The 15,058-nt window shown below is 37.1% G+C and overlaps 3 protein-coding genes and 1 pseudogene across 3 annotated transcripts; 3 read left to right on the top strand and 1 right to left on the bottom strand.

Annotated features, from left to right (window-relative positions):
- LOC148295507 (G-type lectin S-receptor-like serine/threonine-protein kinase CES101 pseudogene) overlaps positions 1-71 on the top strand; it is a 1,403-nt pseudogene extending 1,332 nt beyond the window's left edge.
- LOC110769458 (G-type lectin S-receptor-like serine/threonine-protein kinase CES101) lies at positions 52-1,969 on the top strand. The gene is made up of 5 exons (XM_088251228.1): positions 52-343; positions 471-681; positions 791-1,028; positions 1,119-1,269; positions 1,472-1,969. The coding sequence occupies exons 1-5, from the start codon at positions 170-172 to the stop codon at positions 1,778-1,780; spliced, it is 1,083 nt and encodes a 360-aa protein (XP_088107354.1). The 5' UTR covers positions 52-169; the 3' UTR covers positions 1,781-1,969.
- Positions 1,970-5,654: 3,685 nt separating this feature from the next.
- Positions 5,655-7,010, bottom strand: LOC110769450 (uncharacterized). The gene is made up of 2 exons (XM_021973428.2): positions 6,619-7,010; positions 5,655-6,042 (listed from the first exon to the last, which is right to left on the bottom strand). The coding sequence occupies exons 1-2, from the start codon at positions 6,883-6,885 to the stop codon at positions 5,848-5,850; spliced, it is 462 nt and encodes a 153-aa protein (XP_021829120.2). The 5' UTR covers positions 6,886-7,010; the 3' UTR covers positions 5,655-5,847.
- A 1,897-nt stretch (positions 7,011-8,907) lies between these two features.
- LOC110769546 (mitochondrial arginine transporter BAC2-like) lies at positions 8,908-12,422 on the top strand. The gene is made up of 2 exons (XM_021973548.2): positions 8,908-9,992; positions 11,520-12,422. Exons 1-2 carry the CDS (start codon positions 9,756-9,758, stop codon positions 12,228-12,230), a joined length of 948 nt encoding a protein of 315 aa, XP_021829240.1. The 5' UTR covers positions 8,908-9,755; the 3' UTR covers positions 12,231-12,422.
- The last annotated feature ends 2,636 nt before the right edge of the window (positions 12,423-15,058 follow it).

Below are 15,058 nucleotides of genomic sequence, written 5' to 3'. Positions count from 1 at the left end.
ATCCTGGCCAGTTTGACATAACTAATGAAATCTATTTGTCAATGCAGTACGGCTGTGGTGGATATGGCTAACCATTTTGGTAGGAGGAACTGCTCTTTTCCCTCTACTCTGCTCCTGCTGCTATGTCCTGTGGAAAAAATCCAAAGCAAGAGGTTCTCGGTCGCAAAGAATGACATACAATATCCTATTACATGACCTTGATGAAGGGAGAAGACGTCAGAAAGATGGGAAGACAAGCAATAATGAGTTGCAGATGTTCAGTTTTGAAACAATAGCTCTTGCTACAAACTGTTTCTCAGCAGCAAATAAGCTAGGGGAGGGTGGTTTTGGACCTGTTTATAAGGTACAATATTTACATTAGAAAATGTTGTGTTTCATTAGTATATGTCGTTTTACAAATCCTGAGTTTTGTTTAAATTCCAAGTTTATTTTCTTGGTACAAGTACACCCTAAAAGAATCATAATTTCAGGGAAAATTACTTGATGGGCAAGAAGTAGCAATAAAGAGACTTTCAAGAAGCTCAGGACAAGGGCTGGTGGAATTCAAGAATGAAGCCATCCTTGTTGCCAAACTCCAGCACACTAATCTTGTGAGGCTTCTAGGATTCTGCATCCAGGGAGAAGAAAAAATATTGATCTATGAGTACATGCCTAACAAAAGCTTAGATTTCATCCTCTTTGGTAAGTCCTTGCCTTTCACATCACTAGCAAATTTGCACATACATTTCTGCTATTCCTACTTCTGGCACTGATATTCAATTACTTGATATTACATTTTACCCTGAGGCAGATGATCAGAGAAAGAATGTGTTAAATTGGAAGAAACGCTTCAGCGTCATAGAAGGGATTGCTCAAGGACTGATTTATCTTCATAAATATTCAAGACTAAAAGTGATTCACAGAGATTTAAAGGCCAGCAACATTTTACTTGACAAGGATCTGAACCCAAAAGTATCTGATTTTGGCTTGGCTAGAATATTTGGTTTGAACGAGATGGAAGAAAACACAAATAGAGTTGTTGGGACATAGTAAGTACTGCATCCACAAATTTTACCTGTCTGTACTGTGCAATGCCTGCATTTTTCAACTGCTTAAGTTTCTTTTTTGTATTACTGCAGCGGTTATATGTCTCCGGAGTACGCCATGAAAGGCATTGTGTCCATAAAAACTGATGTGTTCAGCTTTGGGGTCCTACTGCTAGAGATTGTGAGTGGGAGGAAAAATAACAGTAACTATCATTTCAAGGACCAACTCAACCTCATTGGATATGTAAGTTCTCATAACTAAATATGGGTTATGTCCACAAGGTGATATTCTCTTGATGTCTGAGAAAAATCTCACTTAACCAATCGTGCAAATCGACAATTTGACAACATAACATAATAGATTATATGTAAAGAGAAAATTTTCATACAGCCATCAAGTCCTTCCCATTTGTATGCAACTGCTGAACTGCATGCACTTGTTTCAGGCATGGCAGCTCTGGAATGAAGATAGAGGATTCGAGCTAGTAGACCCGGGGTTGGGTGAATCTTGCCCCATTACTGAAGTACTAAGATGCATTCATGTGGGTCTCTTGTGTGTACAAGATCATGCAGCAGACAGGCCAACAATGCCAGATGTTGTTTCCATGCTCTCAAATGAAAGCATTCCATTACCACCACCAAAACAGCCAGCATATTTCCTAAATACAGTTAGGGCAGAGCGAGAGATGGCTGAAAATAAGTCTGAAATCTGCTCCACAAATGATGTAACAATCTCAGTGATAGAAGCAAGGTAAATGCAGTAATTATGTAAATACGTGTGTGTTCATGCACAAGGGGTGGACAGATACATGCCACATATGATTCTTTCAAGAATTCATTTGTCTGATGATCAAATACAATCAATGGTGGATGTGAACAAATCCATGATGAAGAGTTGGAAATCTTTTTTTATTTCAAATTTTTTTTTTTAATGCGCTTGTAAATTCAACAAGAATATGATGGATTGAATGCGTTTGTGTTCTTCTTCCTCTTCTCTTTTTTACCTCTCTTTCTGTCTCTTAATTTAGAAATAATAAATAAAGAATTGTGAAAGTACTGTCACCTGTTTTTAGAGAAGAAATGTGATTGCCAACTTAGCAATCTCTCAACCACAATAAACTCTAAAAACAAGTCATTTTAAACCTTTCAATTGCGCAGCAAAAATTACCCAAAAAAGACACTCTCAATTAATTTTTAAAACAGGTAAAACTTGAATTAATAATTTGTTTTCTACAATTTCACAAAGGCAGAAAAACTAATAATAGTAAATGTATTCACCTTTATCTTTTTCGCCAACCAATTGACAAAATTGTACACCTTTTTTAAAAAAGAAAAAAAGAAAAAGAAATCTTTAAATAATAATAATAATTGGAGGTAGATGACCAAAAGGATTGACTCATGCACGTGAGAAGCACGTGCAAGTATCCATTATATAGGGATGATTTGTAAACCAGTCATAGCAAGGCTGTGCGTATTATTGCAATAGGGTTGTACTGGGAATTTCTCCTTCCTCTCAGATTCGACCCAAGCCTTTTGCCCTAGATCGCAGCCATGTCTTCCAAGCAAGGTACGTCGTTGACGATGAGAACCCCAGATTTTTGTAGATTCAATTTTCAATTCTGACTCTTATTTCGTGTCAATCCAAAAGCTAGGAAAAGAAACCCTAAAATTTTGTTAATTTGTTGGGATCTTGAATTCAGAAATTAAACTTTTGTTCTTCTTTTAGGTGGAAAGGCAAAGCCTTTGAAGCAACCCAAGTCCGAGAAGAAAGACTACGACGAGGTATTGTTGATGATTGTTTAAATTGATTGTTGAATTTTAAAGTTGGAAGCTTTGGTGGTCGATTATGTACTCAGGATCTTACTAATGATTTTGAAAAGGAAATAATTGTAGGAATAGATGGGTTTAATTGTCTGGGTTTGATGTTGATCTGGTGTATAGGGAGGTCTTAATATTAAGATGTTCTAGCGGTTGAAAAAGAAATTGAATTCTAAAATATCCCATATAATAGGTAGAAACAGGCTGCTTGATTTAATATTTTTTTTAAAATTTCAATAATTTGTGTGATGACCTGAGTAGTTGTTTACTTTAGGCGTATAAAGGAAGAAATTCTCTTTTTAGTATTAGTTACCCAGGAAATCTCTTTGACTAGCAGATGTTCAATGTTCAGCTAATAGCATGGGTTACATTTGTTTTAGGCGTATGACTTGAAAATGCGGTTTCTGCCCCACAAGCAATCTTCTATGGTTAATTTTATGGCATTATGCCATGCCACATGCTATGCTATCTCATGACTCCTTGCACTTTTATCTTGAATCCTGCATGCTTTGAATCTAGAACTGAAGGAGCTGTTCAAACCGCGTTTTTCCTAATCTTATTCCAGCTAAATTCTTCTTCAATGTTTATTCAAATACTTATGCAAGCCTCTGGAATTTACTTGTTACATGTCCCCTTGCACTAAGAATTTTATTTGCTACGTGCAGTCTGATTTGGCTAACCTTCAGAAGAAAAAAGATGAGGAAAAGGTCAGGATTTCTTTCTTTTCTTAGCATATCCTGGTTCCTTTATTAGGTTTTGACAAATTATTGATTAAATTTTCGTTCTTGTCATGAACAGGCACTGAAGGAGCTTAGAGCCAAGGCACAACAGAAGGGATCCTTTGGAGGTGCTGGGCTCAAGAAAAGTGGGAAGAAATGAGAGGGTTATTAGAACCCCCTAGTTGGGGTGCAATATATCTTTTCTTGGGCTGTAATTATAAACACTATTGTGAGGACATCTTTCAATTTATGTGATGGTCTAGTTTCTAATGTGCTGCTAGACGCTTGAGTGACTTTCAGTGTGTAACAGTATGACTATGTCTAAATAAGTTAGTTGAGTTTGCCTATCTTGAGCTTTCCTGCGTTTTCTTTCTTGAGCTTTCTTTGCAGCATTATCTTTGTTTGCTCTGAATTTGTTGTCTCATGTGTCAGGCGAGAGAGGTGAGTTTTTTTATATTTTATAAATAAATAAAAATTATTGTAGTCCTCTCGCTCCAAATTTTAGAGTGGTCTTTGCATCTCCCGTAAGCAAATAAGCCAGATCCATCCTGTGTAAGGGCTCGTTTGAGACTGATTTTAGGAATTACTTTTGTTCATAAGTGCTTCTAACAAAAGCGTTTTTATTATAAAAATCTTTAATTTTCATAAAAAAAATCAAAGTGCTTCCTAAAGAAGCATATAGTTGGTGCTTTTCTAGAAACTGCTTTTATGACCTAGAAACGCTTTTAAAATTTTATGCCAAACTTAAAAGTGCTTTTAGTTTTTTCAGAAGGACTCCCAAACAGACTCTTAGAGCATTTTCACTCATTGTGCCATTGTAAAGGACAAGGACAAGTAAGGACAGACACTAATCACATGAATAGTGACTGTCTTAGAATTTTTGTTTGATGCATTCTCACTCATTGCTATGGCAACCCAATGATAACCACTATTCACATGAGATATGAGGAGAGGAATTTATATTGATTTTGGTGTAAGAAGTGAAGAACATGGCTGGTATTTATAGAAAAAAAATATCTGAATTTTTTCCTTCTTTTTTTCAATTTTTTTGGTATTTAAATTGGTCGCTCAAATCAACATGATGTTAACTTGCCCATGCAAGTATTGACTTTGGATTTGCCCAGTTTCATGGGCCCACTTTTTGCCATGGCATAAGGTAATGAGTGGAAGTTATTTTTGGAGTCCAGGCCCTGTTTTGCCATGGCAAAAGGTTAAGGGTGGAAAATTAAGGGCAGTTCCGACAATAAGGGCTGGGGGGGGGGGGTGGTTAGGCCCAAAAACGTTTCCAGCAGCAAGGGCTAGGGGGGCTGGGGGGGGGTGGTTAGGCCCAAAAACGTTTCCAGCAGCAAGGGCTAGGGGGAGGCAGTTGCTGGGGCCCACAAAACCAGGCCAGCCCTCAGGCAAGATGAGCCCTAGTTTAAGCCTGAGTTTGCTGACGTCAGTGATGATGTCAGCAACAACAAAAATATTAATAAAAAAAAGAAAAAAATCTTTAAAAAATACCAAAAAATTCAGATTTTTTTCAAAATAAATACTTAGTCATAGTTTTCACTTCCCACACCAAAAATCTATACAAATTTCTCTCCTCAAATATCATGTGAATAGTGTTGCCATGGCAATTGGTGGAAACACCATAACCTTTTGCAAGGGCAGCCACTATTCACGTGAATAACAGCTGCCCTAGCGCCCCCCCTTGCCATGGTAAAGGTTTCACTGCTGGAAGTGCTCTAAGGGTAGCAAAAGGTTAAGGGTGGAAGTGCCCTCATTAAGGTTTGAACCTGAGGTGGAAGCACATCGTTTTGGAAGTAATTTTGGGCCAAAATCACTTATGGAGAGAAGCACCTCCCATGCTTTTTCATAATTGTGATTTTAAGCGATTATGAGAAGAAGCTTCACCACAAAATCACTTCAAAGTGATTCTTATGAAAGTGATTATTGGCCTATCCAGAATCACTCCCAAACAAGCCATAAATCACTTTTAAGCAGCAGCTTCTCATTGAACGGCTATAGCCCTCTTATTTAAGAAAAACAAAAGCAAAGAACAGCATTATTTCGATTTGCTTATCAAAACAGCATTATATTTAAGTAATCAGGCAACAAGCATTACATTTTAGTATTATTCCAAGAAAGTTGTTTCAACAACTTCAACTCTATATATCCATCTTTCGTTCTACCAAATAGTATCACATCCACATATATCAGCCTCACTTGGGAAGCTTGAAATGCACAAAGCAGCAGCACGTCAGTGAAATATGCTCCACAAACTCCCCCGGTTCGTTGCATAACTACTGCTGCCCTGGGTTTTCTGGGTTCTCCTTTTCAGGATCTTCTTCTCCTTCTTCCTCCTCCTCTTTCTTTTCTTCCTCTTCTTCATCTTCTTCTGGAGGATCCGCTGGCAGTGGAGGTGTTAATGGTGTTTTCATTGGGCTAAACTGGGGAAATATATCCGGTCTCCTCCCGGGCTTAGGTCGTTCCCATTCCTGCAATGCAAGCAAATGCACACAAGATGAGCAAAACTTAATGAGTGGACCTAGTTAAGAATCAAGATCTAAAATCTACGGCACTGCCCAAGTCCCAGGTCAATTATAAACTCAGGTTAGATGCAGCTTTGGACCTTGTATTCTGAACCCCAGTACACAAGTGTTTGCTTAATTAAACAACTTTTCTCTAAAACCAAAAACCTCTCAAAGCCTTGGCCTAAGACACCACACCATTAATTAAACTTGAAACCTTGTGTATCGTGAACTTAGAAATATTATGTTTTCTTTATCAAAAGAGAAAAAAACAAACAAAGAAATATTATGTTTTGAGTCATATACTAATGCTGCAAATTACGACATCCAATTCAAGCAAGCTCCTTAAGCAACTACCCAATAAACAGGAGCCCTCGTGCTGCTGAGCCCAATAACATTGTGTGAAATGATTTCAAAATGCAAAATTCCGAGCATTATAAGCAAATACTGAGACAATAGAACAAATTATAGAAGCATACAAAGCACATAACATGTTTGACAAAATTACCCAGAGAGAGATATAGATGTCTAAGAAAAACTTACAATGGGGAAATCGAGAGGGGAGCGACGGGTCAACTTTTCTTCCTCGGGAGCCATCCGAACGACATGGCTTTGCCTCCGACGGTTGAGAAAGATGATGGGTTTTGCGCGGAGAACGATAGAGCAACCGGGATTGGGTTTATACTGGTATGCTCTAAAACTACACAAACAAGAAGAAGATGACATCGACGACGAAGAAGAAGAAGGTGGTGGTAATGGTGGAATTACGGCGGGGAAAGGCATAGGCAGCGTCAGGCTCCGCAACGCCATTTGTGTCGGGACTCGGGATTTGCTGCGCAACTCCTACTAAGACCGGTTAATATTCTGTCACCTGACTCTGAGTCTCCTGACTGGGTGCAATTCGGCTAAAATGGGTTCTTCTCTTATTAACTAGTGTGGTAACATATGCTTAGTTATAAGTCGAATTGGGATAGCCCTTGAACAAAATGTATGGCCTATGACCCGACTTGCAAGTCGTGGGTCAATAGGCCTCTAGCACATTGTGGGCTATGAATTTTGGGCCTCATCCCATGACTTATGCTTTTTTTTGAAGAATTTTTAAGATAAACTTTTGTGGTAGAAAATCTTTGGCCGGTGGAAATGTTGGTGATTGGGAAGGCACATATTATTTTTCTATTAGGGTTTTTAGGAGCAATAGTCCCTAATTTGTAACCGATTCACATTTTGGTATTGAATTCGCAAAATGGTTGATGTAGTTCCGCAACTTCACTTTCGTTAGTACCATTGCTCATGTTGTTACATTTTCTGAGCAAAATAGTATTTTTCATGTTCTTTATAATGGGCAAAACAGCACCAACTTCACCTCTTCCCAGCAAAACGACCCTCACCCTCACCACCAGCCACAACAAAAAAAAAAAAAAAAAAGTTTTGAACACTCAAGGAGAAAGAATAAAACTTTTTTTTCTCACTAATTTAATGACCACTAGGCCCGAAAATTGATAATGCCTATCCTCGTTACAAGATTTTTTTTTTCTTCTCATATTTAGGCCAAGTTATTCATCCAATCCAAGCCTGCCCTATTGAGCACAGCCTTTCAGGTCGTATATTTGATATTGTAATTGTCTCTAAGAGCAGTACAGTTTGTTCTACAAAGTTTTACAAATCATATTTTACAACTTGATGTCCATTGTTGATCATTCACTTTATGAACCACCTCAGTCCCAAAAAGAAAAAAACCTTATTAAATGACTAATAGAAAACAACAAAACTCTGCAAAAACTCCACACAAGATAAAATAAATAAGGGTTATTCGCAGCAACGGTCTCTCAACTATACCCCAAATTACACTTTGGTCACTCAGCTCAAATATTAGTTGCAGAGGTCACTCAATTAGGTGTTTTGTTGCACCGTTAGTCCTACTGTCAAGTCTGTTACTTTTTCTGTTTAAAATGATGATGTGGCAAGCATCTCTTAGATTATTGATGGGCAAATGTAACTTTTCAGTTAAGATTATTTGTAGCAATGATTCCTCAACTATACTCGGAGTTACATTTTGGTCACTCAATTAGGTGTTGTGTTGCACTATTAATCCCTACCGTTAGAGAGACTTGACGGTAGGACTAACGGTGCAACAAAACACCTAATTAAGTGACCTCTGCAACTAATATTTGAGTTGAGTGACCAAAGTGTAACTTGGGGTATAGTTGAGGGACTATTGCTGCGAATAATCCAATAAATAAAAAAACTACAAACACTCTGCATCAATTTATAACAGCTGTAAGGAGCTGCAACATCACTGTTAAATTACTTGAACTGGTATTTGTTTGTTTTATGATATGTTTATTTACCTGAAATATGTATCGAACTTATTCCAATCCATATAATAATTTTCCTTTGTTTACCAACATATGTGTGTGTTTTTCTTTTTGATACAAACGATAATGGGGTGGAGGGAATCGAACCTGGGATCTCGGGTGCATGAGTAAATACTCTACAAGCCTTTTTGTGTGCTTTATTTATTTATTTATTCAAGCAACTAAACATATCATTAGTATCATTCCTACATGGGATTCCCATATGATCACGTATCATGATTCACAAACAACAAAACATTGAAAAGAAATCTGTGACGTTTCTGATCCGGATGATATGATTATATTATAAGCAGCATGACTGATTGATTGACTGTTTATGCATTATACAATGGCAGCAACAAATGGATGTGGTGTCTCCTTCTTCTGCCTAACAAACAAACAAACAAACGTGTATGAATTTGCAAACTTTCCTCATTACAAAACCAAACACTCTGGCAATTGGCACATAAAGCCAAACATTCGTACACCCCACTTGTGCAATTTCTGTAAACTTTTCACATGTTATATATTATAGAAACCCATGAACTATCATCAGCCAGATCTTTTTTTTTCTGGTTTCATCATTTTCTTTCTTGCTGCATCAGCCGACCACTGAAAATGGTTAGATTGGGTTGTGAATCACCATCCCACAGAAGAAGTTGGTTGCTTAATGACACTAGGCTGAAAGCACTCAAACAAGACTCAGCTGCCACTTGTGCACTACCCATTGGTACAGATGGCAGCCCCTCACTGCCTCTTTGAAAAGAGAGCATTGGCCGTTTCCTCTGCTAGGCTTAGGCAACACCCCACAAATTGGCAACCGGTGGCTATTGTTTCGTTCCCTTGTGGAAATCAAAGAGAGAAAAGTTCTTGGTCCAGAAGGTGAGGAAATTGAGAGAGCATAAGGATTTGGATTCTGTTTCCCTCAGGCATAGAGAAAGATAAACACTTTTGTGGCATATTAATTCTTTGCAGCAAGTGAGAAAAAAGAGTTTTTTTTTTTTTGCTCTTGTTGTTTTTGCTGTTGCTGCTGCTGCATATAGAAAGCAGAGAATCCAGAAAGGAAATCCAAGTACCCTTTTTAGAATTGAATATACTTTTGTATCTAAATTGGTTATTTCCAGCTGAATTTGAGAGAAAGCAGAGGAGCCACACACACAAAAGTTATAAAGTTTGGAACTTTTAACACACACAAACACAGAGACACAGATCCTATAATTTGAGCCTAGATTTGGAGTTTGGTGGCTTTGCAAGGAAAATCAAGAATTGGGTTTTGATCAGAAGAAAATAAGGTGGTGGAATCTGAGGTGTTTGGTGAATGGGAAAATGGATTTCTGGCCAGAGTTTCTTGCAAACAGTTGGGGAAGAGAGTTTGTGGCTGGAGGCATTGGAGGCATGGCTGGTGTAGTCTCTGGTTATCCCCTTGACACTCTCCGCGTCTGGCAACAGAGTTCACCCTCCGGTTCCTCTGCCTTCAGCATCCTACGCAATATCGTCTCTGCCCAAGGCCCTACTGCCCTCTACAGAGGCATGGCTGCACCCTTGGCATCTGTCACTTTTCAGGTTCTTTTTCTTTAAACTCTGTTTTGTTGTAAATTCATCAATTTTGTTTCAATATATTCTTTCTGTTTCTTTATGTTGATCACAAGATTTTATTTTTATGCGGATGTTTATGTTGATCCTTAGCTGCATAGGAAGATCAATTAGAACATCTTTTTTTTAAAATTTTTTTTTTAAATTAGTAATGGGAGGATTTAGAAATAGAACCTTATATCCCCAAATGTATTGAAAACAGTGATGACTATCCATTCTTCACACTAGTCACCCACATACATTTTTCACTCCCAGCTAAAACTTTTACCCAAATGAAATAGGAAAGATTGTAATATAACAACCTAGGTGGCATGTTGCCTATTCACTTGCTTCATGAAAAAAATTGGTCACTCCAAAGGACTAGGCAATACGAGTCTACAAACCATTATTATATTATTTATTTTTATCTTTTACTTTTACTATTATATTTTATAGAAAGTAGGTGAGAGAGTGAAGATGGTAGTTTATTATAAAAAGCAAGTGGAGCCCAATATACCTCTCCACTTTGAAGTAGGCAATATTGCTTTGTTGGGGAGAGTAGGCACCCATTTGCCTCTTCCCTTTGAGCATGAAAATGCTGATGTAGCTCAAATGAGGTTTGCCTACTCTTTTGCCTCTTCCCTTGGAGATGCTTTGTGCATGACCTCACTGCTATGGTCTTGCCACTGTAGTTATGGCTGGACAACCAACCCAATTTACGCGTCATCGGTCCATTGTTCAAGTAAGAAAAATGTGTCAATTGAGTGTTACGTTATAAAAAACAAAGATTAATTTAACAATCAGACTGACAGAAGAGCCAATAGTACAAAGATTCGTAACTTCAAGGATTGTTTGTACCAATATATTTTTGAAAGACATCAACTGTGAAAAATGTAACTCACCCTTAAAAAAATTTATCAAAAGAGAAGTACTGAACAAAACAAAGCATGTTTGTTTCTAAAGATTTCTTCCTATTATGAGTCACTCAAATCCTAATTGCTGCTTACGTGTTCGCAATAAAGTTTTTAGTCTTTTTGTGAGGATGACGGTGGGAGAGTGGTTGGTGGGGTGGATGGTACGTTTCGCCATTTTATGTAATGTCAGTATACCATTTGAAAACTCTTTTTGAAATCATGGGAATTGCTTTTTGCGTCTCTTTTGGAGTGTCACTATCTATATAGGGACCATATATATATACATAATACATTGAACTTATCTACTCACATTTTAATACTGTTCTTGTTCAAATATATTTTCACAAACACAAAAGAACAGTAATTCTTACAATTCTGTAGTGACTGAAATGGATGCATTTCAATTGCTGGTAAACAGCTTTGAAATTCAACTTTGCAGTTATAAAGTAGAAACTGAAATGCACAATTGCTTGCATTATAAGTAACAATATAACAATTGTTGACCAAAGCATAAACCAGCCACATCATCAAATTGATGTGCAACAGTTTTGCAAGAGTTGGGATCATTTCACCCCCGTGCTGACAAATTCTTTGTGCCTTGCAGAACGCCATGGTTTTCCAGATATACGCCATCCTCTCTCGAGCATTCGACTCATCTTTATCCCCCAAAGACCCTCCTTCTTACAAAGGTGTTGCTCTAGGAGGATTTGGTACAGGTGCTATACAGAGCCTAATTCTCAGCCCTGTAGAGCTTATAAAAATCCGGCTTCAACTGCAAACCAATGATCAAAGCCATGCAAAATCGAAACCCCATAAACTGCAGTCCCACAAAGGGCCTGTAGATGTTGCCAAGAGCATAATGAAAGCAGAAGGCTTAAGGGGATTATATAGAGGTCTAACCATCACTGTTCTGAGGGATGCACCTTCTCATTGCTTCTACTTCTGGACTTATGAGTATATGAGAGAGAAGCTTCACCCGGGCTGCAGAAGCACCGGCCAAGAGAGCTTGCAGACAATGTTGATGGCAGGAGGGCTAGCAGGAGTTGCCAGCTGGGTTTGTTGCTACCCCTTGGATGTTGTTAAAACCAGATTGCAGGCTGAAACTTCATACCGTCCACAGAAATATTACGGTATTGTTGATTGCTTCCGGAAGAGTGTAAAGGAGGATGGTTACGGTGTGCTCTGGCGAGGGCTAGGAACTGCGGTTGCTAGAGCTTTTCTGGTGAATGGAGCCATTTTTGCTGCTTATGAGGTCGCTCTGAGGTGTCTAATCAGCAATGGAAGTGAAACCATTCAAACAGAGAGTGCAATCTAGAAAACGTGTCTTTTGTAAAGCAATGGGGCTTATTTGCAACATTCAATGAAGGTTCAATTCAATTTAACCAACATTCAATGGGGCTTATTTGATCTTGTCCTAAAGTATCATATCTTATTGATAATTTAGTGACAGAAGCCATTAAAAACAGGCAAGAATCCTGTATGATAATATGCCATTATTTTTGCTGCATTGCTTGCTTGATTGATTGATTGATTTATTATCCAAAGAATATAAATATCAAATGCTATATGTTATGATTCAGTTGTAAAATAAATATGACCAGATAGATGACTTTATTCTGTGGTTATAGTTCCCCTGACTTTCAACCATTAGCAACAACAATCTTTGAACATGCTGCAGGAGAAGGAGATTGAAACATTCAATGAAGGGTTCAATTCAACCAAGAACAGTAATGTTTTTTTAAATAGAATCGCCAAGCGGCTATATTCAGGTTTTTTTTTTAATTAAAAAAGGTATCGCCGCCCGGCTTTACTACAGTTTTTTTTAAAAAATACTATAGCCGCGCGGCTTTAACTTTTAAAAAAATAGTATAGCCTGGATAGCCGCGCGGCTATACCTGTTTTCACACGTGACCGCATAACAGTCGGGCTGGTCTTTTTAATTTTTTGATAGTATAGCCGAGCGGCTATACTCTGATTTTTTTATTATTAAAAAACAGTATAGCCGCGTGGCGTTACTACAGTTTTTTATTTTAAAAATAGTATAGCCGACCGGCTATACGCTGATTTTTTTATTATATAAAAATAGTATAGCCGTGCGGCTGTACGTGTTTTCTAGGCGGCTCCTTTTTTATTTATTTATAAATAGTATTTTGCCTAATAAAACACGTATGTATTTTATTCGTATTTTTTCCGTTCTGTATTTTACTAACTATGAAAGAATGTGAGAGGCAAAGATTAGTTTTTACTTGTTGTAACAAAAATGCAAGACGGTGATTTTGCAATCTCTTTGCCAACCATAACAACAATTTCAAACAAATATTTATGGGTATAGTAGTAAGAGAGATGATAGTATTCTTCATGTAAAGTATTGTTGGAAAAGTGAAACAAATACCAACTCATCATGCAATTCTTTCTGACAAATAATGTGTGTAGTAACATAATTTAGTTTTGTTGGTTTTGCAAGGCATTGCAAACATGTTTGAGTTTCCACATTGGAACACTAGAGTTCCTTGGAGGTTTTTATAAGACTTACTCTTGGAAATAGAATAGTTTGAATTGGCTATGCAAGTGGTCCAATTAAGTGGCTTGTGGGTATGGCCTTTGGGTAAATGCCTAATTAGTTGGGTCAATAGGGCTCTTGGGCTCTATGATTTAAATTAAACCCAATTAGTTAATTAATTATTTATTTATTTGAATTATTTTTAAAATTCAAATATCATATAATGTTTTTGTCTGATCAGCCACTCTATTTAAAGACAAGCCCTAGGTTTGTACAATTTCATCAAATTTGCAAATAACATTCATATCATCATTCATGTATAGCCTCAGAGATAAACACACAAATTTCGTCAGAAATCAAAGCCCTAGTGTTCGGACTTTGATTTAGATTGTTGTATTCTGCTGGAGCAAACACATGCAGAACTACAAGCACTGAGTAGGGGTGAAATTCTGTTTCAAAGACATTGCAATTCTGCAAGCCTCTATCTGCAAGAACAGTCAGTTTTTAATTTACTGCCATATTTGAATTTCATAATTCTATTTGTTGTTTAATTAAATAATTAAAATAATATTGATTGTTGTTCCTCCAACAAGTTTCACTCGAGAGAATGAGTTAGATCAAAGGCAAACATTCCTACAAAAAAAGAAGAAGAAAAAATTGAACTCTTATATTGATTTACTGTGAAATTTCTCTATCTTCAATATCTATTTTGGATATGTTGAAACTAGTCAATTAATATCAATAAAGTATAAACTAGTGCAATTAGAATTGTGCATTTAACAAAAAAAAAAAATTCTTTTAATAAAAGGTCTAGCCACGCAGTTATACATTTTAAATATAATATTATTTAATAGTATAGACGTGCGGCTATACCACGGTATTTTTTTAAGAAAAAGGTATAGCCGCGGGGCTATACCGTTTTTGACACCTTTTTTCTTTTTACTAAATCGTATAGCCGCGCGGCTATACTCTTGGGTATTTTTCAAAATAGTACAAACGAACGGCTATACTCTGATTTTTTTTTATTTTGAAAAAATAGTAGAGCCGTGCGGTAGTACAACGAAATCTTTTCTTTTTTTTTAAAAAAAAAAAATGTCTAGCCGCATGGCTATACTTGTTTTGAAATTGCTCGCATATTTTTCAAAATAGTGTAGCCTCACGGCTATACGGGTTATCGTGGTTTTTTTTAATAGTATCGCCGCCCGGCTAAATTCAAGTTTTTTTTTTATATATAAAAAACCGTATAGCCGGCCGGCTGCACTACGGTATATTTTTTTACCCGACATGTGGGCACCTAATTGCTAGGCGGGTCCCTTTTTTTTATAAATAGTATAGCCGAGGCTATACTCTCGCGTATTTTTCAATATAGTACTCTCATGAATTTTTCAAAATAGCATAGCTGTTCGGCTATACTTGTTTTCACATGTAGGCACCCAAATGCTATTCGGATATTGTTTTTTTAATAGTATAGCCGCTCGGCTATACGCTAGTTTTTTTTATAAAAAAAATAAATAGTATAGCCGCCCGGTGTTAGTACAGGTTTTCTTTGTTAAAGAAAAAAAAAAGTATAGGCCGCTTGGCTATACGCTTTAAATAGGATCTTTTAAAATTATAACTGTATGACTATACTCTATGAATAGAAT

Source organism: Prunus avium, chromosome 3, assembly GCF_965620075.1.
Source record: "Prunus avium chromosome 3, drPruAviu1.hap1.1, whole genome shotgun sequence".
In the NCBI taxonomy this organism is placed as follows: Eukaryota; Viridiplantae; Streptophyta; class Magnoliopsida; order Rosales; family Rosaceae; genus Prunus; species Prunus avium.
Note: the sequence above shows the minus strand (reverse complement) of the source record. Positions and strands in the feature narration are given on the sequence as shown.

What these genes read in the sequence shown, in the direction of transcription:
- LOC110769450 (XM_021973428.2), bottom strand. Translation starts at nt 6,885, where the DNA reads ATGGCGTTGCGGAGCCTGACGCTGCCTATGCCTTTCCCCGCCGTAATT. An exon ending in CCCCTCTCGATTTCCCCATT is followed by an intron (nt 6,043 to 6,618) that starts GTAAGTTTTTCT and finishes CTTGCATTGCAG; the next exon opens with GAATGGGAACGACCTAAGCC.
- LOC110769458 (XM_088251228.1), top strand. Translation starts at nt 170, where the DNA reads ATGACATACAATATCCTATTACATGACCTTGATGAAGGGAGAAGACGT. An exon ending in GTTTTGGACCTGTTTATAAG is followed by an intron (nt 344 to 470) that starts GTACAATATTTA and finishes TCATAATTTCAG; the next exon opens with GGAAAATTACTTGATGGGCA. An exon ending in AATAGAGTTGTTGGGACATA is followed by an intron (nt 1,029 to 1,118) that starts GTAAGTACTGCA and finishes GTATTACTGCAG; the next exon opens with CGGTTATATGTCTCCGGAGT.
- LOC110769546 (XM_021973548.2), top strand. Translation starts at nt 9,756, where the DNA reads ATGGATTTCTGGCCAGAGTTTCTTGCAAACAGTTGGGGAAGAGAGTTT. An exon ending in TGGCATCTGTCACTTTTCAG is followed by an intron (nt 9,993 to 11,519) that starts GTTCTTTTTCTT and finishes TGTGCCTTGCAG; the next exon opens with AACGCCATGGTTTTCCAGAT.